The following is a 26761-nucleotide window of genomic DNA, read 5'->3' as shown; positions in this document are numbered from 1 at the left end:
CAGTATTTTTACAGGAAGAAAGCACTGCTATTTTAGCTAAAAATCCTAGAATTCTTACAGATTTACTACTGAACAGGATGTAGCTCATGTTTTTTAACTCTCAGCTCTCATTTAGCTAGAGAGAAACAAAAGAGGGCAGATCCTCTGATGACCGAAAGAGGATCTATGCATCCACTGAGTCTGCCTTACCTGATATTTTAAAAACTGTTTATAGAAAAATATCTTAGGCAGTGCTTTGGCATATCATTCATTATAGCATAACCATCTCAACCTGATACATAAAAGTAAAACAACAGGTCAAAAAAAAAAAAAAAAGTCACCAAGGTAGAAAATGTTTAGGCTCATTAATCAGTTGAACAGCGGACAAATCTGTCTTTTATGTTCACTGACTACCTCAGATAATAATTTTAAAAATTAAATCCTACCTGAAAGAGCTTAAATAGTGTTCTTCCATTAGATGCCACCATCTCCAACAACATGTCAAATTGCTGCCCCTCAGTAGTCTCACTATATGGAGCACATAGGGCAAATGTCAGGAAGTCCAGAAGCGAACTAATTACTAGGGCACCTGTCCCATGATCCTGAAATTAGGAAGACAAGTATGTAATAGAGATACAGCCTTTCTCCCTTGCCCAAGAGTATTCATGCAAGTTTTATTCAGTGCTCATGATGCTGAAGGTGTGTTTCACTGTCATACCATGAAACTGTCTGCAGAGAAAAATTACAAGTTTAAAATATGCTTTAACTCCAAGGATGGCTATACTCTGGGTTAAGTATTGGCTCCTAGAGGGTATCAGAGATTCAGGACATTGGAAACTGGTGTGCTGCAAGGTACTTTTTCAGCTTTAATCCCATGTTACACTATTCTTTCAGTTTAAAGAACAACCAGTTTCCATATTAAACATGCACACATTTTTTGCATCCTAACCTGTCAAGATCCAAACCTTTTCAGAACAAGCTTCAGTGCCAGACATAGCTTTATTTGCTGCACTTCAACTGCAGGTACAAATACATTCAAAGATGTATGGACATATAACAGAAGTGTTCCCATAGCAATTAGGAAAGGTATGTAAAGAAGACTTCTGTTTTCAAAACTTGACTTACCACATGGGAATTGAATTTCTCTAGTAGATTTTCTAGAAATTTCTTTGAGCAAAGAAGGGAAGCTTTGTTCAGCTGCTCTTGCTTCAAGTCGTAGTCATCATGCATGGGCTATATTAAAAGAAAAAAAAAAAAAAAAAAAAAGCATTTACTACACAGTTACATTTCGAGTTCCCATTAAGCCAAAGTACATCCTACTTCACATTCAGCAGGAAACCACTAACCCCTACACGGGTTATTTCATGTTTGAGCACACTGCAAATTGAAGGGAATTCCCCCATTTTCACACATTTCAGGAGACTGAAACACATGCATTCTGAAGTGAAAGAATGTGCAATTTAATACTTACACACATAAGAGCACAAAGCATGTCAATAGAGGCATGGGTTACTCCATCATTGTTCCTTTTGAGGGCTTTTACCACCTTCACTCCTAATCTTTCTCGAAATCTTTTAAAAGGAAAGTAAAACCACCAAGATTAGAGAGGAAAGAGAAATCTTAGCTTGAAGAAAAAAGCAACAGTACAAGACAGCATTCACAGAGAATTAGAACTTTATACAGGTCTCAGAGTAAGTGCACGTTAGTCTTCACATCATTCAATACCCTCATAGTCCAGAGTCAGAAATATTCCAAAGAAATTTTTATTTTCAGAAGAACATCAGGCAGTTTTTCTGTTTCCTTATGTTACCCTACTAAGACAAACTTCAAGGAGCCTGTATTTACTGCAGGAGTACAACTTTCTACATCATCTTTTATCTTGTATTGAACTAAAGACATCAACATACTTCAAGAATGAAATGCCTACTTCAAGGACAGATGAAGGTGCATTTTAGAAGTTTGTCCACTAAGAAAAACATTAGGTCACATTTGACTCAAGACAGAGAGTACTTAGCAATGGAAGAATCAGCTTTACATGATAATGATCATTTGGGATTCTCAATTTACACTAAAGCCTGATATAGACCTCATGCTACAAGAAGCAATCTTTTACAGTCTTCCAGTCATTTTCAGGAGTGAACTCCAATTCTCAGTTTTAAAGATAAGACATCATCAAAAGCTCAAGAACTGTTTTCACCTACTACTTCCAAGCTTGGAGAGACTTCTTGCTTACTTTGGAAGCTGAGTAAAGGCAAGGAAGCCTGCTTTTGAGGCCACTAGTCGTCTTACTGCTTGGAATTGGCTTTCAAGTTCTGCATTAGATGCTGCAATATCTCCCTCTTGCGACAGCAATGCTGTTATAGCGTTATTTATGAGTTTCTCCTTGTTTTCCGAGAACAGACCCTGGTTAAGAAATAAAAATTGTTAATATGTTTATGCACTAAAAACATTTAAGAGGATGGGCAAAGGAATTATTCTTACATCTTGCGTGACTGCATGTAGTACCCCACTGTAGGAAATGTTGGCATTGAACCTGAATACAGCATCTGCAAAGTTACCATCTGGAAGAAGACATAACAAAAGTCAATTGCAGAGCACCTGACTAAATATCTGGATGCTTTAAAGAGTACTATGAAACTATGTAATAAGCATTAGCTTACTTGGAGGAGCAGCCAGAAACCTCAGATGAAGGCTCTCTACTTCTTCATCTACAGGCATACTAAGTAATCCCCAACGTTGGCCTTTTTGTGTGGAGGTCATTTTCACACAGACATCTCTATTACCAGAAGCTCTCACTCCATCCAGCAAGCTAGCCAGGAGTGAATCTCTGGGTTGGGAGAAAGACATATGAATACAATTTAGGTAAGAATAGTCATACCAAAGAACCAAATAAGAACATAGGAAAAATAGGAAAAAGAAAAAAAAAGTCAATCACAGAACAAAAGTCAGCAATACTCAATCTCTTACTAGCACCGATGCTAACAGCTACATCTCTAGATGAAATCACTAACTTCCAAAACTTCCTTTATTCACTGTAAAAGCAGAGCTCTTACACACAGGATAGCCAGCTGCAGCCTTTCACTAAAGGGATCAACTATAGATTATCTGTTAATGAGTTACACATCTTGCAAGCCATTTCTTCCCTCTGCTTTCTGCAAAACCACTTAGCAGGATTAGACTGCATAACAACTGGAAGTGGACTCAAGGACTAGTCTGTTGGTTGGTTTAAATACAATCAATGAAAACCATCTCAAGCAGACAGCTCAAAGGGTTCATAACCTTCACATTTCTATATCACTTAAATTGTGATTTCCTTCCTTCTCTCACATACACTGCTTAATCAAGTACCACATACACAGAGTAGCATAGCTTAGGAGAAACTAACATGTTCAGAACTTCTGACTTTCCTTACAGTTGGGATGAGGATAAAGGAGAGAGATTTAGATCCTGTAGCAAATCTTGATTTGTAAGTGGAAGACCACCGGAACAGCAAGACTTTGAGTTAAAACTTTTAAGGTTCAAAGTTTCTGGAAGCTGAAAAGCTATAATGGCAACATTTGAAATTATAACCCACAAGTTCCAGTTACCTTTCCGTTGAAGAGTATTTCCGAATATGTCCTTTGATAAATTCAATGGTAAAAAGCTGGGGGTTTTCACAGTCACACACTATTGCAAATATCTAAAAATAAGAGATAAGGATCACATTCGGGATGTAGCGTTATTTATCCACTCTACAAACTGAGGGCATCTTATGTAGAAGAGTAGTTATTTTACAGTATAATTTTTTAGTGCTTCTGTTTGAAGAGCTGGTGCTGAAAAAGGTTGCCTCTTACCTCGCCTAAAGGTTTCAAAGTTGCAATGTTGTAGGTAGCTGGATCCCTCTCAACTAAGCAAGCTTCTGTAAGAGCTAGTACTCTTTTCACAGGTTCCTAAAAAAAAAAACAAAAAAAACCACACAACAAAACCAGAAAACGATGTTAAGAAAGAGAATTCTTAGCACTCAAGAGGAACCAAGTTCAGTTTTATATCCTTACCAAGTGTCTAGGTGTTATTTTTTGAACATCAAACTCTGCTAAAGATGTTACAGATTCATCATTGCTGTATTTTCCAAAGCGAAGATTCAAGTATTGCTCGAATTCTAGTGATTCTTTCCTTATCCTCAGGGAAATACCTATGAAGTTGCCAGCATGCTCTATTGCACTTTTGACAATTTCCTCCCGTTGCTCAGACGCAAACAGGTGCTGCAAGTTTCAACAAGAAGAAAAAAAAAAAGTGAAAAGTAAGGCATAGCTCAAGAACTCGTATTCAGTTCCATAAATAGTCCTCCACTATATAACGAGCAGTAGAAAAACATCCCAGCAGTTAGGTTTGCCTTTGTTAAGTGCAGAGTGTAAGAAGAGGTATTTACTGTACAAGAGATCCACCATTAATTTTTTATTTTCTTTAAAATAAATTTTAAAAATCTATAGCAGCTATTCCTACAGGATAGCCATTAGTGTACAATTCTGCATGGCCTGCCCGCCCACCCTTGGCAGAAGTTCCTGACAGCCTGACAGGAGTGAGGAGCCAGAGGTGGCAGCCCCAGATGCCACCTGTAAAAGCTGCTATCCAGTCTTGCAAGTCAAGGTTAGTGCAGTTGTAGGGGACAAATTATATATTGCTGACTTTATTCCAGGAAAAAGCACATCACAGTATAGGAGAGATGGAAACTCTGATCTAGAGAGCAGAGTCCTATTTTGTTAGTAGTGACCAAGGTCGCTGTATTTACATGTGCAACCATGAATTAATTCCTGAAGGTCCATTTCAGCTATACACAGAAACCCTTCTAAGATTTTGAGACCAACATTACACAAGCAAAGATGCTGAACACCAGATCTCCAGCCTACAAAGGATGTGTTGCCACTGATCAATCTATTTCTGAACAGAATCCCTCTATCAGGCAGGCAGATTAGCAATACTGCCTGTCACTTCTGTAACTCTTGAGAAGTGCCAGGCAATTCCAACATCCACGTTGCATTTATATTCACCCTCCAAATATAAATAAATGGGTATTTTATGCTCAGTATTTTTTTAACACGCAATAAGCAGGCAAACCCTACAACTTACTATAAAATGATTTAACTAATTTCCTTTGGAGAAGGTTTTTAAACCTGTCCACAACCCTTGAGGCTCCACAGCTGTATCCCAAAGATGCACACACTTGATCATACAAGTTATGTTAAAGCTTTATTATTAACTATGCAGCTACAAATATCCTAAGCACCACACAAAGATGTTTAGCTTCAGTACTTACCAATCTACTAAATCCTCCATAGAGAATACAGAAGCCTCCCTGATAGCCAGCAATATCAACAAAGCCTTCAATGTTTCTGTAGTCATAAGAGCACAGGACTTTATTCGTTGCAGGATCTATTTGGTCAATACCTCCAGGAGTCACCTCCAGAATCACAGGCTTCCTCGTATCACTCCAGTGATGCTTATAGCAGTTATACCTCTGCAGAGAGAGCTAATTTTAGACATCTACACACAGACTCCTTTACTACACAGCAATAGTTGTTCTCCAATCTAATAAACAGTGTGGGTGTAAAGTTCAAAAAATTGTATAGTTTCCTTTAATGCTCTTATCTATGTTAACAAACACTATGAAAAAAGTGAAAGTAGCCGCCTACTGACAAGGAAGGTGCAGCTTAAACAGCACAGCAAACCCAAAACAGCCACCCCAGAAGGAATTAAGTTTCTCTTGCTGCAAAAGGTGGCATACTCATAGATTGCTTGCACTGTAGGGTTAAGACAAGGAAACAGCCATTGCATCAGACAATAATATTCAGCTAACGAAGACTAAATAAAGGTAGACTTATTATCATGGAAATTTTTCATCTCCTGCAGTCATAAATATGTTGAATTACTGAAATCAGCAAAAGTCAGAGGTCTGTTCTAAACTATAGTACAACAAAGGGGATACCCAAATTCCAACAGTGCTACTATGCTCATCATTGAAGATTTATTCTGTGCAATGCTTTAAGTTACTTTTAGTGCTATTTTCTATGACCAGGAGACATAAAACCAAATACAGGCTGAGATCCTTGCTTATTACTATATTATGAAGACTCATTAAAAATGGCAAACTTTTCTTTAATCTGGCCTACAGAAATCCTCCCAGGAAACCATACTCCCACATCAAATGTTCGGGATATTATGCAGTAAAACTGGAACTAGTAAACATTGAATAATGAATGAAAGCTGATGTTTTTTATTCTTCCTTTTCTCCACATAAGAATTCCACGTGGCAAGGCCCTTTATTTCAGCAGTAACATTCAGGTCTGTACATGTACAGCTCAGATCAAGCAAAGAGAACGCAAATATTCTACTGTAGAAAAGGTTCCCATTGCTTCTGAATAAACTCTTAATTTCCTATTCTCAAAGCAAGATTTCAGATTCAAATGTACAAAAGCTACTTTAGGCAGTGCATATAGCACAAGCATAACATGCATGAACACAGAAGAAATTTAAGTCTTTAGATAACTTTACTAAACTCAGTGTGGATCTAGACAAGCCACTTACCCGTCCTGTGATTTTTCCTTCTGAGAAGTCTGTCCTGAATCTCTGTTTTTTAAAAAAATTAACCATGAGTAAATGCAAATACAAAAGCCAAACTCTCCAGAAAGCCTACATTTAAGCTGACCCTGTTTTACAGGACTTGAACTAAGGCCCCTTAAAGACTCACCAATTCCACTGCAGTTTAACACCTTCAGTATCTGCAACTTTACTTGCTATTTAAGAATCATGGACTATTTGCTGCAACTGACACTAGATCACAGAGATAACAAAACAGCTCAAAAGATAGCTTGCTTTCCCACTTTTTATATAAGGAAAGAAAGCATAGTAAGCTACCACATAGTAATGATAACCCAATACTTGATGCTTACTTGAGGGGGAAAAAAAAAAAAATTAATCTTACCAGTGCCTCTGTAAGGAGTTCTGTTCTGTGCTCTGTGGAAAACTTAAGAGTTTCAGACTTTCTTCCACTCCCTTTGCGAAAAGTGAGACTAAATTCTGTTCCTTGTCCTTTTCCAACAGGAGAAATACTACAGATATCTCCATAAGGCCACTAGACAATTGAAAGTAATTAGGTTATGCTGTTAGTCATTTTAAAGCCACATCTCTTCCACTCAAAATCCCTCAGTACCCAAGTGAGTTTCTGTAATGAGACAATAGCTAGCATGCTACACGACAGCTTTAACTTGAGCCTTCTATTAGATACACTACAAAGTAAGCAAGGGCCCTGACTCCCTCCCTGGGACATAGCCTAAGAGTGATTAAATTTACTCCAGTTCATTCAGAACAGCGCAGCCCATAGCAAACTACTACTTATTGGCTAATAAAGATAAACAGCTTCAAAGTACAAAAAATCTGCAAGATATTTTTAGAGTTAGTAAAAGCAACAACAATTTTCTCTTCTGTGTGCTCTTGTAGCAGCTGTCATACTTTCTGTTTCTGCTGAGATGTGGTCAGACGAGATAGTTTCTGTAGGCTGAATGCCACTTTTCACTCTTAATGGTGAGCCTAAGTCAGAAATCAACTCAAAATAGCCCTGGTCGAAAACTAGAGTTACCTGATTTGTAACTTCTAATGTGTTTGGATTGTATGTGGTGATGGCATGGGTTCCAACTGAAAAGACTCTCTTATACCTAGAACAGAGAAGAGTGTTAGTTTCTCAGAAAAGTCACAGAAAAACCCTGTTGAACAGCACCGATTACGTTAAGCAGCTTTAAACAAGTCAGTGTTAGGAAACAGATCTGTTGTTTTCTTTTTTAAGTTATTAGTTTGCAGTTTACCCTTATGATATTTTAAGCTTATCAGGTCTACATATCCATAAGGGGGGCATACAAGTTAAATACTACTAAATTAATTTCCTTTTGCAAACCTTTTTCAATGTTATTGGCTAAGTCAGAACCAAAGACTCTTGGACTGGAAGGTACTACCAGACCAGAATAAACTCTAAACAGGCTACAAAGATAGGAAAAAACACTAAAGCATCTGTCTGAAGCTGTCTCAGACAACTGCTGTAACATGTAACATCCAGTTTATGCAGGTGGTCACAGTACTGTAAACCAGGCAAAGCATGTCCATGGCCAAATCTAGATTTTTTTCACGTCAAGGAAAACTAAGGCTACCAAACTTTTAAAGACACGGATCACTGAAGCTGTATTTCAATATACTGCTAGCCACTGTACATTGATGCCACAGATATGTTAATTGCCATGGTGCTCGAAGAACAGATGTAGGAAAGTAGTTCCTTCATTTCAGGCATGTCAGAAACAAGCAGCAGTGAAAGAAATTCAGATTCATCAAATGCAAAATGGAAACCTTACTATGGTTTCGTTTCCTCTATGATCTTCATAGTATACCCTGAAACAACCTTTTATATAGGTACTATTTTTGAATCAGACAGCTTTGCAACATAAGTAGAGTTTGAAGCAGTAAATGTAGTAATAACCTCTTACTACTTGTTGAGACTGCTTATTCTATCTGGAAGCAGCCTGCCCAAAACGTCAAGCCAAATCTGAACCAGTACCAGCTCTAATAAATATTCTCTGACCAAAGAACCAGGACCTGGATACAGATGCCTTACTTGAACTTGAACCAAATAAAAATACTAGTTGTCTATATTAAAGCTGACAATAATTCTAATTATAATAATTCCTCCTAATAACTCCACTACCATGGGTCTGTCAAAGAATGCTCCAGTTCTTACATCATAAGAAAATCCTTTGAACAAACAAGCTGTTCCCACTCCTCTTCTTGTACAATTTAATGAGGTATTCTGTCTTTTACAGAACTTACAAATGCAGCTTTGTTTATGTATGTTCTGAAGTTATCACAAGCAATAAAGCACTATTTCTTGCTTAAGGCTTTCTTAACTCACTTAACATATTAAAGAGCTTCATAGTGCTTTGTGGCAGAATAAAGATCTGCACAGATCATAACTGAACATCACCTTCCTGACATTATAGCCCCTTCCTTTTCTCCCCTCACACTCAAGCCAGCATTTCAAAATGTAGGGAGCATATTTTTCATTCAGCATTCTTAGTACATGATGTGAAAAGAAACCAAAGACAGAACAGCAGACATTCCAAGTTACCATTTCCTTCATCTCCTCTCCCTAGGCAAATTCAGCAGACCCAAGTCATGTTGCACAGAGGACACTCAAAATTCAGTTCTTAGACACAGCCTAAATATACTCCTGTCAAGAATGTCACCCTTGTTAAATGCGTAGAAATGTATTTATACCTCTGGGCCTTGCAGAGTTCACCATTAATTATCTCTCAGACTACCCTGCTGTACAGTTTAATCCCAGGCTGTTTTGAGAAGAATTTGAAGCAAGCATTCTCTTCCCAGTAAAAAGGGTATCGTCTATCACTAGTTTCTTAACAGCACAGCAGAACTCAGAAGTTAGTTTTTTATATCATGACAAACCTGGCAGATGAATTTTATACCATCACACTAAGAGGAAGAGAGTGCTCACTAATTTTTAAGAACTACAGATCAACACTGGAGCATCATCATCTGTACTACTAGAAAATACTTCAGCTGCCATCCATTCACCCCATATCCAGCAAAGTGACAAATCATACCAATAGTCAAAGTAATTCAGTCTCATATATTGTTACTGCCTTTTTTTTTTTAAGTTATCCATAGATTATTCTGAGTTTGTATTATGAATTCAGTGGACTTAAGTACACAAATACAAGGTTATGAAAAGTCATATAAGCTTCTGAAGCAACACAAGAGGCAACTCCTCACAAAATACTCCTTCACCCTCATTACATGAAAAGTGACACTGAGTTTTCAAACTAACCCTCTGTTACAGACTTTAGACCTAGTTTGCAGTTCTGTAAGACTTCACAGTTCCTCAGAAAGTTACAGACTTAGTTCAATATCAGACTATAAATTCAACAGCTTTCATAATGTAGGAACAGACTCTTTAATGGAAAACAATGGGCAAATTAAGTAATTCGAATTCTATGTATTTTATTTTCACCAAGTGGCTCAAATCATACGCACACATGACATAGCATTTCAAAGGAAGAGACCAGGTGTTTTCTGTTGGAAAACAGAAAGATTAAGAGGGACAAACATTTCTACCATTCTATTGCAACACAGTATTTTATTATTACTAAAAGAAATCATCTATTCAGCCATGCCCACACCAATCCAAATGCATGGATGTTAGCTCAGGTAAGATTAAGCATACAAAAGTACTGGCTAGAATTTTAATGAGGTAAAACTAAATATTAAACTGTATTTCAAGTAAATCAAGAATCTGTCTTGGTAGGAGAAAGATTCTGCCCTCAGACAGCTGTTCAGTCTACTCTGGACTCTGAACTACACAGGGCTTTAAGTTTTGCTGACAAAAAGGCAGGGAGCTACTTGATTAACCACTGAAGCAAAGTCATGGCTCTGCAAAGCACATTTGCGAAAGAGCTGTGGCTGCCACCCCTTGCATTCTTATCTTCATTTTCTTCCCAGCACTCCCAATCTTTGCTAGGAAGAACTTGTGAAGTGTCTTTCAGCAGACAGCCCCCCAAAAAAGCCAGTTTTAACTTACTGGTCAGATTCAGACAACACCTCTCAGTAAATCAACAGAATAAAGCAGTATTTACACTCTTGAGGTGCAGACAATGCACCCCTTTTTTTCTGCTGATGTTTAGATAGCAAGGAAAAGTCCCAGTTCCACAGCACTACTACACATGTGAGAAAGAACAACAGGTAAGGATACCAATAAAAGTCCTGTGAAGGTTTAAAAAGCATGCATAAGAGCTGACTTCAAATGCAGTATACTAGACATCACTTATTATACTTTAATGGATATTTTTATTAGACCTTCCCTAGCTTTTGCAGACAGAAGCATGAATGAAAATTCATTTTTAGATCCAAGACCCCCATTAGGGATTAAGTCTATTTCTAGTAACAGAAGTCTTCAAATAATCTCAGGCAGCAGTTTAACAGATAATCTATTACGCAACATGTTAAGAATATGTGTGGACTAGTGACCCTCATACCTAAGACACCACTCCTCCAAGAACCTGTCTCGAGATAAAAAACTTCTACTCTAAAATGTGTGCTTTATAGAGCAAGTTCAAGAGACCCGGAAGCTGAATAAGTCAGGCGGTCCATTTCAGAGCTACAATGAAGTGTGGGAACATATGCAGAGGATGGCTAAAATGCAATTTTTAAAATCTAAATTGATTCCAGTGAAGATACATTCCATTCAGAGACTGAGCAGCAGAAGCCTCTCCTTCAATTTTCATTCATCAATGTAGGAACTATGCAGTTAAATCCAATAATGGAGAGAAGAAATGTCACATAAAATATTAAAAAACAACCAACACCCAAACAAACTTTGAACTACTTACTTTCCCCTCCATGAATGTTTTGTTGTGTAGAAACAAGCAAGATCTCTGTTTTCTCTAATTATATTCATTCTGTGCCAAGACCTGAAAACAAAGGAGACATCCTGTTAGTACTCAGGATTTTCATTTAAAACTAAAGTTCACTAATAATTGATATGATTCAAGACAAAATTACTCTGTTTTTACAGACTCAAGTCACTGCTTTGTCAATTTCAGACAAAAAAGAAAGTTAGGAATACTTATGTTTATGAAGCAACAGATGGATTAAGTTGAACATGACTTCCCTGATTTTGTTACACTATTTACTCTTTTGATAGTACCAGGTTACAGTAACTTATGTCCCATTATTTGCCATATTATTGCAATCACACAACTTCTGCTACACCATAGCACATTCAGATTAAGGTGTATTTTATGCCATTTCCAGAACTCTTAACTCCTGAAAATTGTGTAGTATTTAAATGATTTGAGTGCCCCATGTCCATAACTCCAACTAAGACAGATTCCCATTATGGTTTTTAAATAAACAGCAAGGAGAAATCTGTATAGATAGAACAACTTGCTTTCCACCCTGAAACAGAACTTGAAGTTGAGCAACTTACTTATTAGCCAAGAACTGTGATTAAAGAGCTGGCTAAGCATCCTTTCTGTGCTGTAAAAGTTTAAACAATCTCATCACTAACACTCTCTGGAGAGAATCCAGAGGAGGGCTGCAAAGATGAGCACCAGTCCTATGAAGACAGACTAAGAGAGCTGGAATCGTTCATCCTGGAGAAGAGAAAGCTCCAGGAAGACTTTACAGGAGCTTTCCAGTACCTGAAGGAGCCTACAGGAAAGCTGGGAAGGGACTTTTTACCAGGGCATGCAGTGATAAGACAAGGGGTAATGGCCTTACACTGGAAGAGGGTAGATTTAGATCAGGTATTAGGTATTATTAGGTATTATTTCTGAAGGTGGTGAGACACTGGAACAGGTTGCCCAAGAAGCTGTGAATGGCCCCTCCCTGGAAGTGGTCAAGGCCAGACTGGCTGGGGCTTTGAGCAATCTGGTCTAGTAGGAGGTATCACTGTCTATGTCAAGGGTATGGAACTAGATGATCTTTAAGGTCCTTTTCAACCCAAACCATTCTGTGATTCTATCCTGAGATGCATATTTCACACATGAATACCTAGTCCCTAAACAAGTACAGGAATTTAGTGAAACTTGCCCATAGCTGCTTGACCAGATCATTGCTTCAGGAGCTGCTAAGTTCTAAGGAATGCTCCTGAACACTTACATTACTGAAATGGATTTGAGTACTTAGGAAATTAACTTCCCTTTTACTTCACTTTGATGTTATTTCATACACAAGGCACTTAAGTGGACATCCCCTGACAAAATTGCACAATTCAAGCTGTCATTTTCAGTTTACTGCTACAGCATTAGTTTCATTTTCAAATACGTCAAAACAAACTTCCATTCTCTGGATTACATACTGGTACTCTCTCAGGTTCACATCATTAATGTGGTAGCATCATCAAAATGATACACATTAATAACTTATTCTGTAAGATTTCATATTTATATCTAAAGCAATGCTACAGTAATTCAGTCCCAGGCAGTGCCACACTAAAAGTTAGACTACAACCCCAGTTATCTTTTTACATTCAGCTAACTGTACTTCCATTTGGCAAAGGAAGCTTTCTCATTTTGTGATGGATGACCTGTAACAGCTCACTGCTAATTTCCACGCTCTGCAACTTCAGGCTATTTTCTTTCTAAGCAAAGACTGTAACAGTTATGTAGTCATGAAGAATGGATAGCCTGGCAGAAATGAACTTGAGAATTCCTTCCCCCAGGTAAAGAGCAGGAACAATCAGCACTACCTGCTAAAGAGAACTTGAGGTACTGCCTCTGGAAAAAGACAGAAGCAGTATTTACATATTTCAATGACTCCATCTTCAAGTTAAGCTTTCACAGTTAATACCCCATGACTTATGGCAAATTAAATTCTCCAAATCTATTTTTGGAAGCAAAGCTTCATGAGGGGTAGTAAGATATTCAACAGTATCATTCCTGATGTTCTCCATTTTACCTGGTTTAAGAACTATGTTGTAGCATTATTGCTGTGGATAAGCATCAAAACAGTATACTCTGTCCAAGCTACACAGATATTACTGCACAGTAGCACACTTCAACTCTGATAACACTGTGGTTTAAAATTATCTTTCAGAACAAAGTGCCAGATACTCAATCTTCATACCTCCCTTTTTCAGCCACTTTCCTGACACTAATATATTAGTAGAAAGAAAATAAAAGGCTTGTTACAAGACGAACTCCACTAAGTACTGGATTATAAAATCTATCTGTAATTCCAGTTTCATCAACATCAGATTCCTCTGACTAGGTCTCTTAAGTCCTATCAACTTGAATACCACCTGCTCTAGAGTATTTTAAGCAAGATGTTCTCATACTTGCCAACATCTCATCTTCATAATACAGAACTGAGAAACTCATGAGCTACCAGCAGCGTCCAATAATTTTAACACAAGCACCTGACTAGCTTCAGGATACTGATATGTGAAGTACTGTAAAAACACTGGAAATGACAAATTCACTAGACTGCTTTGTCGTTTAAATTAAAACTATTAAGATCATCACTATTCACTGTGCTTCACTGTGACTGCAACTACCTCTCCCACTGAGAAGACTACCACAGAGGCAATATATGCCAAAATTGAGTAACAATTAATTCTTGTATATGTGTTCTTCCAGTTTAACAGAGAACAAGCCCAACAATAGCCTTGTGTTCTGAGCCACTATGTTGTAGTCCAGCAGTCATTTTTCAGTTGTCTTTGGTTCCACAGGAAAAGTAAAATAAAATAAAAATTTAAAAAGAAATAGTTCATGCCAAAGATGCATTTTAGAAGAAACAAAAGTTATTTTCCTTCACTCATTCTTGTAGAACCAGTGTGGCCTCACTGTTACTATGCTACCTACAACGAGCTATATTGTAATTCTAGTACCTGTGATAGTATAGCCATTGACTCTGCAGTTTCATTATTCAGTTTCAGACATATTGCCAGTATAGACTAAAGTAGCCTGCTTAGTTTTATCATACTAATTTCCCAAATTAAGAGACCAGTCTTCTTCCTTTCCCTTTTACCTCTTCCTCCTGTATTCAAGATACCTTTAAAAAGTTGACTGATTTGAAACAAAAATGGGGTTAATTTTTTATTTCAATCATAAAACCATCCAGAACAATAACGCCACAACTTTAATGAACATCTTAGTGTTCTGGGGTACCCAATAAAAGAAAAATCATGAGCTTATCTTGAAGATACCACAGAAAAGCTATTGGCTATCCCACACTCATGGCTCTCAAAGGTTTACTACTACAGAAACACCAAGCTCAGTTGTTCTACTTCTATTGAAGCAGACAAAAAGTACTTTGAAAGCAGCAGTTTATAAACATGTTTCATCCGGTTGAGAGAAAAGCATTCTGAATGCAAAATACAGTCACATAATCTGAGATTCCTGAAGGCAAAATACTGTCCATGATTTGCAACTTCTTTTGTGAATCTGACTAAAGCACTCCCCCAATACATGGATATTTTAATTAGCTTTTTCACAATGCTGAAGTTCAGCAACACTTTGCTATTTGGTTCTTGTAGTAATGTAAGTAGCAGTGAAACAGCTTTTGGAGGAAGAGGTGAAACCATAGTTTTGTGTACTGCATGTACCAGAAATAGCAAGCCTTAAAATTAAAGGGCCTGAAATGCTGCCAGGACTTTCCCCTCCTCAGAGTTTAAGCTGCATGAATAGGTGTATTACAAAAGCTGTGCTCAATTTGCATACACTTCCCACTTTTCCAGGATTTCAGTCTTCAGACAAAATTACCATCTGGGAAAACAGAATCTATTTCAGGAAACAGAGACAATACAGTCTCAAACTTACACTTCAGGAGTTAGAAACAAAGCTGTGACCTTGCAGGCATCAAAGCAATAGGCATAGCTGTAATTACATGTAAGCATCCCTCAGTTTCAATAACGTTTAAGGTTTGGACATGGATTCAAAGTTTCATGCAGAATTGACTTTTTCCTGATGTTATTAGTCCTCTACTACTACAAAACTTTCATATCTTTAAGTGAAGATTTATCCCATGCTAAGGTAGCACTTCAAAGACCCAAACAGGATCATTGTTCTATTTCACTGTGAGGAGGAGGTAAAGAAATACTGATAAGAAACTTGAGAATCTTTTTAAAAATATTTTTCCAGTAAGGCTAAAATACAAGCTAAACTTCCTGGAAAGTCTACACTATTCAGGGACAGACACTTGCATCAAGCTTAAGTGTGACTTCCTTGAGAGAGAGAAAACATACCAAGAGGATAAAAACAGAGACCAACTGGAAAGAAATGAGACCAAAGCTATGAAAAAAAAGCCAAGGTTCTTTTAATCTGTGGTTCTATCTATCTACCTTTTAGCTTAAATGTCTGGAGCCTGACTTCTAGCCATCTGCTCATCCATAGCTTTAAAGACATTATTTTAAAAAATAATGTTCTTCTGCACTGAAATGTTTTAGCTGTCTAGGTCTCATCTGCCTTTTTCACTGTTGTGTGTGCTAACTGGCAGTTTTGCCTCCTGACAGATTCTTTTTTAATGAACACTAAACTTTCTCTTCTTGTCTAAACAGTGCTCTGCCCTGAAAGTACTACTGTGGAAACAGAGATTTCTTAATGTGTTGTGCAGGAACTTGCAGTCCTTTTTCATAGAAGACATGAGACCCACCAGATCCTTACAAGAGGATTAGTGCAACCTCCATCAGTGATAGCAGCATTGCCACCCTCCCTGGTCTAGGATGTAAACAGACTGAGAATTTCAATCTTACTGCTACAATAAATGATGGACATTAGTGTCCATCCTCCAGCTGACTCCTCCCATTCACTCACCAAGAACCAGTGCTGAAGACTGTGGTTATCTTCCACAATTGTTTTTTTCTTTTCCATCTACTTTAGTATTCTGCTGTATCAATGAACCAATCTGATTCCCCAGCTAGACAGGTGAGTATGAGAACAAAAGGGTTTATTCACTCACAGAGAGAAGAAAAAAAGCAGTGCTCCTTTCAGTCAGTTTAGGTATCATATCATATCTCTTCAAAATATTGTTCTATATTAAGTTTTATTAGTGAGGTAGAGAAAGCATTAAAGTCTTTCTGGCATGAGAGTAGTTTTTTGGAAGCACACTGAGATGTTGAAGAGTTGAGGATTAACACTTCAAAGATACCATAGAATGCCAGCTGAAGAATTTTATTAAGTCAGTAAGCTTCACTTACTGAGCTTCAGATACAAGTTAGAGAAAAGTCATCTGCTCAGTCTGAAAACACAGATTTGGCCCATAAGAGCAGTCCCCAGCAGACTACTTAAAATCTGGAAACACACAATGATTCAGTCCCTCAGGATAAATGCTGGTTTGGAAACTACGAGGAATACCCCATGACACCAAGTTGAGCAAGCAATACATATGAAATAAACCTGATTAGAAATTTATTCCAGCAAGGCTAAAATACAAGGTAAAGTTCCTGGAAAGTCTATACTACAGAGAGACAGATACTCAGCTCTGAGTCTCCAAACACTTAGAAATTTTTTGCAAGTGGAAAAAACACACTGTTGGTAAAAATGGAAGAGAGTAACTTCTGGTTAAGTGTTCTGGCGCTTGGCTGCCTATAGCAGGCAGGAATTAAGAACAAGATACATATCTATAAACTGAAGCAGGCTAGAGCCAAGCATAGCTTTTGCACCTACAATACTGGTCCTGTCATTTTTGAAGTAAGCAGACTGTATGAACAGTATCTTCCTAACTTGATTCAAAGATGAGACTTGAGTCATTAGCAGTTCCTTCAATAACCTTCTTCCTTTTCTAGGTATCTCACTGCATGCAGCCAGCCCATGCAAATGATCTATCACGAAGGAAAGGCAGCTTCAAAGATATATCTTAAGCTCTAAAACAAGGAATATTTTCTGAAATACAGTATTTTCTTTCTTATTTAATCATTGCTAAGAAACAGGAAACGAAGCACCTATCTACTCAACTTCATGTTTTCAGAACCACTGCCATACATCTTATTTGTGCAAGAGCACGAGTGAAAATGGGAAATATGTTTTCCTGTTACATTAACTTCAGCTACAATCACAGAGCAGAGAATAAGTGCAATAACTGGAAGATTCCAAATAAATATATATGCCTATGTTTCCTCTAAGCAGCATGCTCAAAGGTCCCATGTCCAAACACCCACCACCACCCCCCCAAAAAAAACTGAAGGACTAAGACACTTTAAAAGCCTCAATGAAAACACAGCTATCAGGGTGCAAGCTCCACACCACCTGACAGGAAAATCTATCCCCAAGACCACTGGCAGCTCACCACAGACACAAAACCACTCAGTATGCCTACTTGTTTTGACGTTCAGAAAATAAAAAGCAAGTAAAAAGGCATCCATGGGAGAAATAAAACAAAAAATCTAAAAACAAAAAAACGAAAAAGCCAAAAAGCAAACAAAAAAACAACAAAAAACCCTCTTAGAAAAATAAGCACATTAAGGAGAGATTTTCCGAAACACACATTAAGTTCTGCTCATGCTCGTCAGGCATACTATTACCACTCAGAAACGAAACAAAACCTCAGCTCTGTGAGAACAAGCCTCATCTCTCCTACTCTTCATAAATTATTTCTCAAAGCGTCTCACGATGGAGATGCTTTTTGACCGGAGGCCAGGAGAAGAAAAACAACGTATCTTTTTCTAAGCGGACACACATCTAAAGGAAGGAGGACACATTCTGCCCCGCGGCTACAAAAGCAGCATCAGGTGCAGAGGACGCTCAGTGAAGCACCAGGCGGGCTGAGGACAGAGAGCAGCCCAGCCTCGCCTCTGCTAGGAGATCCAGGAAGAGAAGGACTGCTTATCAAGGACGCACCTGAGGGGACCAGGGAGGCGCGGGCCGGCTGCTCACCGCCCCAGGCCAGGGCCGCCACCCGCTGCCCGCCTCTCACCGGTCCACGGACGGGGCAAGCCGGGACGGCGGGGGGTTTGACCGGCGGAAGCAGCATCAGCCCCCAGGCGGCAGAGAGTGCTGTTCCCAGCCCTGCCCCCGCTCACCCACAGTCCCGGCGGCCGGGCGCAGCCCCCCCGCCACCCGCACGGCCTCCGACAGCACCTCGGTGCCTACCGGCCCCGCCCGCGGCTGTGGAGAGAGGCGGGGGACACCGCCACCTCCTCACCTCCCCCGCCGCTGGGATTTACCTGTTCGGGGGAGCCCGCGCTGCCCGGACCCGCCCCTACCAGCGCCGCGCTTCCCGCCGCTGCCGGCGATAAGGGTGAAGGGGCAGTGAGCGGAGCCCTCGCCCCTCGCCCCTCGCCCTCCCACCGGGCCAGGCAGCAGCCGTTACACCTCTCCAACTCCCTCAGAGCCTGGCGCTGGAGGCCGCCATCTTAGCTCCAGCACCAAGACCGCCCTCTCAGCGCAGCCGCCGTCAACCCTGGGGCCGTCACGGGACGCGGTCAGCTGATATATAACTCCCTCCCTCCTTTCCTTCTTTCCTCCCTCCTGCTTCTCTGGCTTCCCGCAGCCTCACTAGCCCAGCCCGCGGAGCCGCTTCGCCTTCCTTTCCCCACCGCCCTTTGCCCTCTCCCCTGCCGGGAACCGGAGGGGTGGAGGGGGGAGGGCGTCTCGGTGGGCATGCGCACAGCAAAGTTCCCGCCTCCATTGCCCCTCACCTCGGGCTTCGGCGGGGAGGGAGGAGGCGATGCGGGGAGAAGCTGTGGCTGCAGCGGCAGAGGGGATGGGTGAGGTGGATTGGGTGGGTTGCCCAGGGCCGTGAGCGCTTCTGTTTGTCTTTTTTGGTTCTTTAGACTGTTGGTCTAAACTAGGTGGAGAAGAGAGAGCTTACAGTGGCCTTTCACTGAAAAGGGCCTGCAGGAGAGATGGAGAGGGACTTTTTATAAGGGCAGTAGTGAGAGGATAAGGGGGAATGGACTTAAACTGGAAGAGGGGAGGTTTGGGTTAGACATGAGGAAGAAATTCTTCACTATAAGGGAGGTGGAACAGGTTGCCCAGGGAAGATAATCTTTAATGCCTTTTCCAGCCCCCCAAATTTTGTCATTCCATGAGTAACTAGTTTGGGGCTAGTTGGTAGTGTCCTAAGTGCCTGGATCCTGGAATCTTGGGATTGTATAACTTTGGGGGTGTGGGCAGCTGCAGTTTTTCATGCCTTCAGTGTCCTGGTAGTATATTTTTGAGGCCTGGTTCTGGTTTCATGCTCATCACAATAGTATGTAGCAGATGAGAGAGGTACTTTTAATTATACATGAAACATTACTAGCTTGCAGTCCCGTTTTGGAGAATGTGTGTCATCAAGCCATAAAAGGCACATTGAGCAATCAAAAAACAAAGTACACTTTTTAATTGTGCATATTACTTGTGTGATTGCACAAATTATGTTAAATCCCATATTAATATTGCTGAACCACTGAGTTATGTGGTTGGCTAACCACCCTCAAAAGTTTTTACTGGATGCTTCAGCTTTCTCTCAACTTCCCATATTCTGTACCGGATGTAAGATTTCCCAAAGATGTAAACTGCAGCAGCATTTTAACAGCTTGCGATGGTTTCCTTAAAATGTCTAAAGATTGACATAAATATTTTGAAATATGACTCATGTTAGAACACATGGAGTTAGTTACCATGGCTTTTCTTTAAAGTAGTGCTCTTAAAGTATGCAATTGAGAAAACTGGGGAACAGTTTATAACTAGAACTAATTATACTGGAGAAAAAACTAAGATTAAAATCACAGGTGGTATATTTTTAATATCACAATAAAAATAGCACAGGTGCTATATTTTGATATATTTTTCATTGTTATAAGCTGTCATTCGTAATATTTTACATAAGCTGTTTAAATACTAATAAGTCATTCTTTTGATAACTCTGGTCCTCTGAATCTGGAGCACAGTGGCAGAATAACACTAATGAGAAAATTGCATTACTTTAGGAAATCTGATAAATTACTTTTGGTAACAGAACTTTGAGAGGGGGAAATATTTAAAGTTTTATTAACATACTAGGAATTCAGAAAGCTAATTTCAGACAGAGGTGCTATAATTCAGAAATTTCTTTGGCCAAGTGCATGGGAGAATTTTTGGAGGGATTTGGGAAGGTTTTCTTCTGTTCATGTAAAATAATTGGCTTGGAGGATGTTTTTGTTTAGAGGGGTTATGTTTTGTCTCAGTACTGATTTTGTGCTGTTAGTATAGGTAGGTAAAACACAAAAGTAAAGCAACAGCTTGTTTGATGTTTATTACTTTAGACTAAATAATGTCATTAGTGTCATGAAATTGGTTTAACAAACAAGAAATCAATATTTTCATAATCAGATTTTAATCATACACAATGGTCTGAATTTCATCATATTTATTCAGGTCAAGCTAGTGTTTCAGTCATAAACTGTTTACCTGTCTATTTTCCTACATACAATGCCTCTATTTTTGGACATGCTTTCATGAAGTAGTGATGTTAACTTTGGCTATAATGCAGAAAAATGATAAAAAGAAAGGAGGATAAAGAGTGAGACAATATGCACGTGGAATAATAATTTTGAAATCACTTCAGACAAAAAAGCAAAAAAGAAAAGTATATTTAGCAATTCAGTCAGGAAGTTACAGAAATTATATTGTGCAACATGGTAAATTAAAATTTTCAGAAATTAAAGTAGATCAGGATTTCATAACTGTTTAAATGTCAAGTGTGAAATTATAACTGTGTGCAGACAACACCATTCTAGTTTTCTTGGTCATTTTTTCTCTTGAGATGATACTACAGATTATTTTATAGAGCTAGGGCCTTGTTTTTCAGTTTACCTGAAGGTTTGTGAAAAGTCTGGAAAACAAATGTTGTATTTTAGACACCTTCCAATTTTTAAAGTTTTCAATTTTATTTCAGAAAGCTATTAAAAAGAAAGTGAACAAAATCCTCGCTCCTTTACCATTAATGACAGTTTTATTGTTAACTGTGACACAAGTAGTATTTCACCCTTAGTTTTCCCAGTCACAGTCAGGAGCCATGTTAGATCCATTATCATAAATAAAATAACAAAGCAAGTTTTTTTATGCCACCCAGAAAGATAAAATATTAAGTTACTTCAGTCCACTTTGGAGAAGCAATCCCATCTTTATTACTTCTAGATCTTTCAGCTGAAGTACTGCAAGTGTCAGTCTGACCTCTTCAGTTTAAATACTGCAATTTGCAAAAAAGTTCAGGCCACCTCTAATCTAAAGAACAAGGTCTCTTCTTACCATCCAATTACTGAAATCCAGCAGGAATGAAGTGTTCCAGTCCACTACTAAATAATTAACACTCCACAGGACTATTTCTGTTATCAGTATCTAATCTGAAAAGCTGTGGTTTAGGATGGCTGAGTTCTTCAAGCACTAGAGTACTGTGATGGAATAAAGAGCCATTGCTTGGATTCTCTGTAGCAACAGTAAATACAATCTAAAATTTTTAATTATTTTAAATACAGTCTATAATAACAGAGCTGCTGTTATTTTAAAAACAGGTATATTGTGGTTTATAGCATTAATGAAGAACAAGCTTCTAACCAGCCTGTAAGCAGCAAGTAAAGGACAAATTAACTCCCATTTCCCAGTAATGCCTCTAATGATGGGGCAGAATTTGTGCCAGCTTTCTGGAGAAAGGAGAGATTCCTCCACTCTTCTTCATCTTACAAGGAAAAAAGTTCCTAGAAGAATTGACAATTACTACTTCACCTTCTTATTCAGCTCTGTTTTACAGTGTAGGAGGATACAGGACCATCTGCTTTGAGATTGGCTACTGGTTTTCTGCCACAAAGTGGTGGGCATCTATCCAGTCTTTAAGATTGTATCTAAGTGGTACACCACAGCTTAGCATAAATTTAGGATAATTAGGAGGGGAATATGCTTAATAACTGTGGTGTTTAGATTACCAAATAACAATAACAATAATACTTTTCTGCTTAATGGTAGGACTTGACTGACAGGAGGATGACAGAGCAAGTTTCAAAGGGACAAGGAGGAGGTAAGCAGACAGGTCCCACCTGATGCCTTTGAAAACTTCTCTTGTGAAATCTTGTCACTTTTATTCCTAATTTGTTGCAGATGTCAAAATAGAGGGTACATGGAGGGGCTTCTGGGAATCAGACCCACAGTAGTGGATCAGTTCTCATTCTGCTCTTTGCTATCCCAAAGTTACAGTAAGACTATGCTAAAAATTTGACAGCAGTTTAAAGCTCACATCAAACTTTTATGTATCTTGACATAAATTGCCTGAATATAAATTTTGTCTAAATGTAAATTCCCCCTTTGGGAAGTTTTAAGTCTCAGCTCGATAGGGTGCTGAGACTTCTCATATAAACTATAATACTACCTAGAAAGGTTGGACCAGATGATCACAGAAGTTCCCTCCAACCTGACATTGTATGATTCTAAATGCAGATAATATTGGTAATGTATTCTCTCTGTAAGATTAATTAAAAGGTAGCTTCTGGATGGTGCTTATTAATAATTATATATGTCCTGATAGACACATCAAATGATGATAGACTGGTTTAGGTTGGAAGGGACCTTGAAGATAATCTGGTTCCAACCACCCTGCCATGGGCAGGGACACCTCTCACTAGACCAGGTTACTCAAAGCCCTATCTACCCTGGCCTTAAATACTTCGAGGGCAATCTGTGCCAGTGTCTCACCACCCTGACAGAACTTCTTCCTAACAGCTAATCTAAATCCACTCTCAGTTTAAAATTATCCCCCCTTGTCTCATCACATCCATTCCCTTGTAAAAATTCTCTCCCCTGCTTTCCTGTAGCACCTTCAAATCCTAGAAGGTGCTCTAAGATCTCCCTTGGAGCCTTCCCTTCTCCAGGCTGAACAACCCCAGCTCAGCCTATCTCCATATGAGAGGTGCTCCAGCCCTCAGATTATCTTCATGGGCTTGCTCCAACAGCTCTGTATTCTTGTGCTCCAGATCCCAGAGCTAGACACAAAGCTGCAGGGGGCTCTCACCAGAGTGGAGCAGGAAAATCCCCTCCCTCTTCCTGCTGGTCACAGTGCTGGTGATGCAGCCCAGGACATGGTTGGCTTTCTGGGCTGCCAGCACACATTGCCAGCTCGTGTTGCACTTCTCATCAACCAGCATCCCCAGGTCCTTCCTCTTAGGGCTGTTGTCAATCCACTCAGCCTATATTTGTGCTTGGGATTGCCCTGAGACACATGCAGGACCTTACACTTAGCCTTGAAGAATTTCATGTGGTTTGCATGGGCCCGAGTCTCCAGCCTGTCCAGGCCCCTCTGGATGGTCCCCCAGTGTCTCAGCTGCATCACAGAACTTTGCATTCTGTGCCTTGGGTGGTGTAGCCTAAGCTCTTGTCAGTGAGGACTGAGGCAAAAGTGAGTACCTCAGCCTTCTGCATATCCTAGGTAACTGGGTCTCCTGATTTTCTTTCCACAGAGGTTCAACATTTTCCCTTCTCTTTCTTTTATCACCCACAGACCTATAGAAGCTTTTCTTGTTGCCCTTGATGTCCCTGGACAGATTTAATTCTATCAGGGCTTTAGCCTTCCTAACCTAAGCCCTGGCTGCTCCAGACAGTTTCTCTCTATTCATCCCAGGTTGCCTGTCCCTGCTTCCACCCTCTGTAGACTTCTTTGTTGTGTTTGAGTTTGTTCAGGAGCTCCTTGTTCATCCATGCAGGTCTCCTGGAGCTGGCAGCAAGTACATTTTGGTGGCAAATGTGGAGGGACATACCTAAATTTATATGCCTAATCCAGGGCTTTGGGCACTGGAGTTGAGGCTTAGCACTGTAAATGAGGGCTTGAAGTGTTTAAATAAGGGTTTGAACTCTGAAAGTGAGGGCTGGGACTGTATAAATGGGTCTTTGGTCCTCTCACATCAGAGTTTGGGAATGAAACTGAGGTTCTGAAGAGAATAATCAGATTAGGGGTTTTGCATCAGAAGAATGCTTTGGTGCCCAAACTAAGCCTTTGCACCCTCAAAATATCACCTACTGAGGCACCAAGGGTGGAAGTGGCTGATGCTCAACAAGCATGGGGAATGGAGCAGCACCCCTCAAACTCCCTGGCTAAAAGAAAAGGTTGCTCTGAGCTCACACCCTCTGCCAAGGGCTCCTTACAGTGCCCAGAGAACTGCATCTCCTTTAGCAAAAGTGCCTTCCTGCCCCAGCACTCCCCAGGAAGCCATCCCAGGGTGATGGGCTGCAGGGGGCTCAGCTGCCACCTCCACCTCTGGTCCCCCCAGTGCCTGCCCAAGCTCAGCTGCCCCTGCTGCACATGCAGGCCCCAGTCCTCCCAGTGCCTCCCCAGTTTCTGCTCTCCCTTGATCCCCTCTGCCTTCCCGGCACAACCCTGGGCACAGGCACAGCCCCAGTGAGTTGCTCTCTCAGGACATCAGTCCAGAAGAACCATCTCATTTGTAGGACTCACCCCTGCTAAGGGATGTCTTGGAGTGAGCCAGACCCACAATTGGATCAGGATGCTGTCCTCTGGCCAGCTACAGTGTTAGACCCCTCCCCAAACCCAGCACCACCTCTTTGTGTTTTAACAACAAAGTTGTTAGGACAGTATTTTCAAGACAGCCGTTGTCAGCACCTTTGCTGCAATGTGTGCTCATTTTGTTCATTCAAGCTCCACTTCCTTCAGGTAATACCATGTAGCTTTCAGAAAATGTAAACAGAAGTCCCAGGTCCCCTCACTTCATCTTTCTCTGGGTGAGGTAGCTGTGATTTACAGAAAGAGAGTTTCCTGAACACTCCAGGTTTTGTAGCGTTGTTTTTAAATAGAATTTACCTTGCTGGGAGAGCAAGTTAAGTTTAGAAAGACACATTTAGGAAACAATTCTAAAAGGTAAAGCAGGTTCACACCCTGCACCCCACAGAAATCCTATTTCTTATTAAGTTTTTCTTTACAGATTCACCTTTTTTTTTTTTTTTTCCTCATTTTCTCTTTTGGTTAGCTGTTTTGTTTTCTTTCTCCCACATTTCAGTTTTTCAGCCCCCAGTCTGAACAGGGTTACTGAGAGGCCATTTTGAACTTCATCAGTTTTCCCATGGAAATAGGAAGACAGAAAAAAAAAGAAAAAAAAACCCAACCAAACATATAAGACAGCTACATAACACCACTTCCTTTTCCACTTTGAACAACAGAGTTTGCCCCATTTAAACAAATATCCATTCAATGTGTGCAGCAGGGTTAAAAGCAGGACATGGGTGGAGTTTTAAGTCAGGTGGGGGTGGGTACAGGAGCCTCTTTGCGGGCTTGGAGTTCCTCAACTACCAGTGACTGTTTCCTTGGACATGGCTGGGGTTTTGGAGGGCTTGGCCATCCCCACTGTGAGTTGCCTGCAAGGGAAGCAGAGAGAGGCATCAGCAGCTGGAGATAAATTCCTTGCTTGTGCCCCAACCAACCAGCACCCAAATCCCCAGCACTGCTGAGGCTGCATTCAAGCACCTGCCCAGCACCCCTGAATGGGAGGGCTCAGCACCAGGACTCATTTCTTCCCCAGGATGGAACGAAGCAGCAGCCAGTCCTGGCACTGCAAAGCCTCTGCAGCATCCCCTCTCCCAGGCAGGGATCCAACAGGGGGAGTGAGTCTCCCCAACTCACTGGGGGGTCCCCGAATAGCTCAGGTTTTCTCTACCAGTTTCAGCAGCCAGAGAGTAAGAGCAGCAGAAGGAGGCTTTCAGTATTTGCACCTTACTTAGCTCCCTCCCCTTGGCATCAATTGCACTGAGGAACTGTGTGTTTTTTAACCCAGCACAGCTCCCTGTATTCTGACCCATTTGAGAATTTGTTGCTGTAAATTGCTGACTTGACGTAAGAACTACTGAAAAGCCTTTAACCTTTTTTTTTTTTTTTTTTTTTTTTTTGCTTAAATTTAGGTTTCTTTCTGGCTCTGGACATTAGCATATACCTGTATGGACTATTTATACCATGCACATTGGTGAGATCTTTTCATCCTCCCTTTTCACATCAGTCTTCATTGGCTCTTTGGGGGGAAAAAGAAGTAAATCACAGTCACCAGCCCACTGCTTTGTAGTTCTCACTGCTGACTGCTGCAGGGCTGGGGGACCCTGCTCAAACAGATCAATCCATGGGAAAAGCCTCTTCTCTGAGGTTGGTGATAACCTCCCTACACAAACCAGCAGCCCAGCAAAGCTCTCCAGGATCATTTTCACCCATTTCCTTCTCACCTGCTTTAGGTGTGTTGCAGGTTGGACTGTTTTGACATAGACAGCTTGCACACTGTGTCCCAGCAGTTGCTCACCTCCAGCAGCTGCAT

General features: G+C 40.2%; 1 protein-coding gene and 1 long non-coding RNA gene across 3 annotated transcripts in view; one reads left to right on the top strand and one right to left on the bottom strand.

Annotated features, from left to right (window-relative positions):
• Positions 1-19042, bottom strand: part of DNAJC13 (DnaJ heat shock protein family (Hsp40) member C13) — a 55302-nt gene extending 36260 nt beyond the window's left edge. Inside the window, exons 1-15 of one of the 2 annotated variants that reach the window (XM_071735797.1) lie at positions 18671-19042; positions 11397-11477; positions 7592-7667; positions 6938-7087; positions 6541-6582; positions 5273-5473; positions 4014-4220; positions 3813-3908; positions 3567-3658; positions 2640-2806; positions 2461-2540; positions 2213-2382; positions 1451-1550; positions 1105-1212; positions 426-581 (exon numbers count right to left, since the gene is read on the bottom strand). In XM_071735797.1, the coding sequence (XP_071591898.1) occupies positions 426-581; positions 1105-1212; positions 1451-1550; positions 2213-2382; positions 2461-2540; positions 2640-2806; positions 3567-3658; positions 3813-3908; positions 4014-4220; positions 5273-5473; positions 6541-6582; positions 6938-7087; positions 7592-7667; positions 11397-11464 (1713 nt within the window). In that variant the 5' untranslated portion in view covers positions 11465-11477; positions 18671-19042. Of the gene's footprint in view, positions 1-425; positions 582-1104; positions 1213-1450; positions 1551-2212; positions 2383-2460; positions 2541-2639; positions 2807-3566; positions 3659-3812; positions 3909-4013; positions 4221-5272; positions 5474-6540; positions 6583-6937; positions 7088-7591; positions 7668-11396; positions 11495-18670 lie in introns of those variants that run through there. The other variant, XM_071735798.1, reaches the window with a different exon arrangement.
• A 112-nt stretch (positions 19043-19154) lies between these two features.
• Positions 19155-26501, top strand: LOC139792483 (uncharacterized). The gene is made up of 3 exons (XR_011724291.1): positions 19155-19227; positions 22431-22482; positions 26361-26501. It is a non-coding gene; the product is annotated as an uncharacterized lncRNA (long non-coding RNA).
• The last annotated feature ends 260 nt before the right edge of the window (positions 26502-26761 follow it).

Source organism: Heliangelus exortis, chromosome 2 (genome assembly GCF_036169615.1).
Source record: "Heliangelus exortis chromosome 2, bHelExo1.hap1, whole genome shotgun sequence".
Taxonomy (NCBI): domain Eukaryota; kingdom Metazoa; phylum Chordata; class Aves; order Apodiformes; family Trochilidae; genus Heliangelus; species Heliangelus exortis.
The sequence above is the reverse complement of the archived record's forward strand: the minus strand, read 5'-3'. Positions and strand labels throughout refer to the sequence as shown.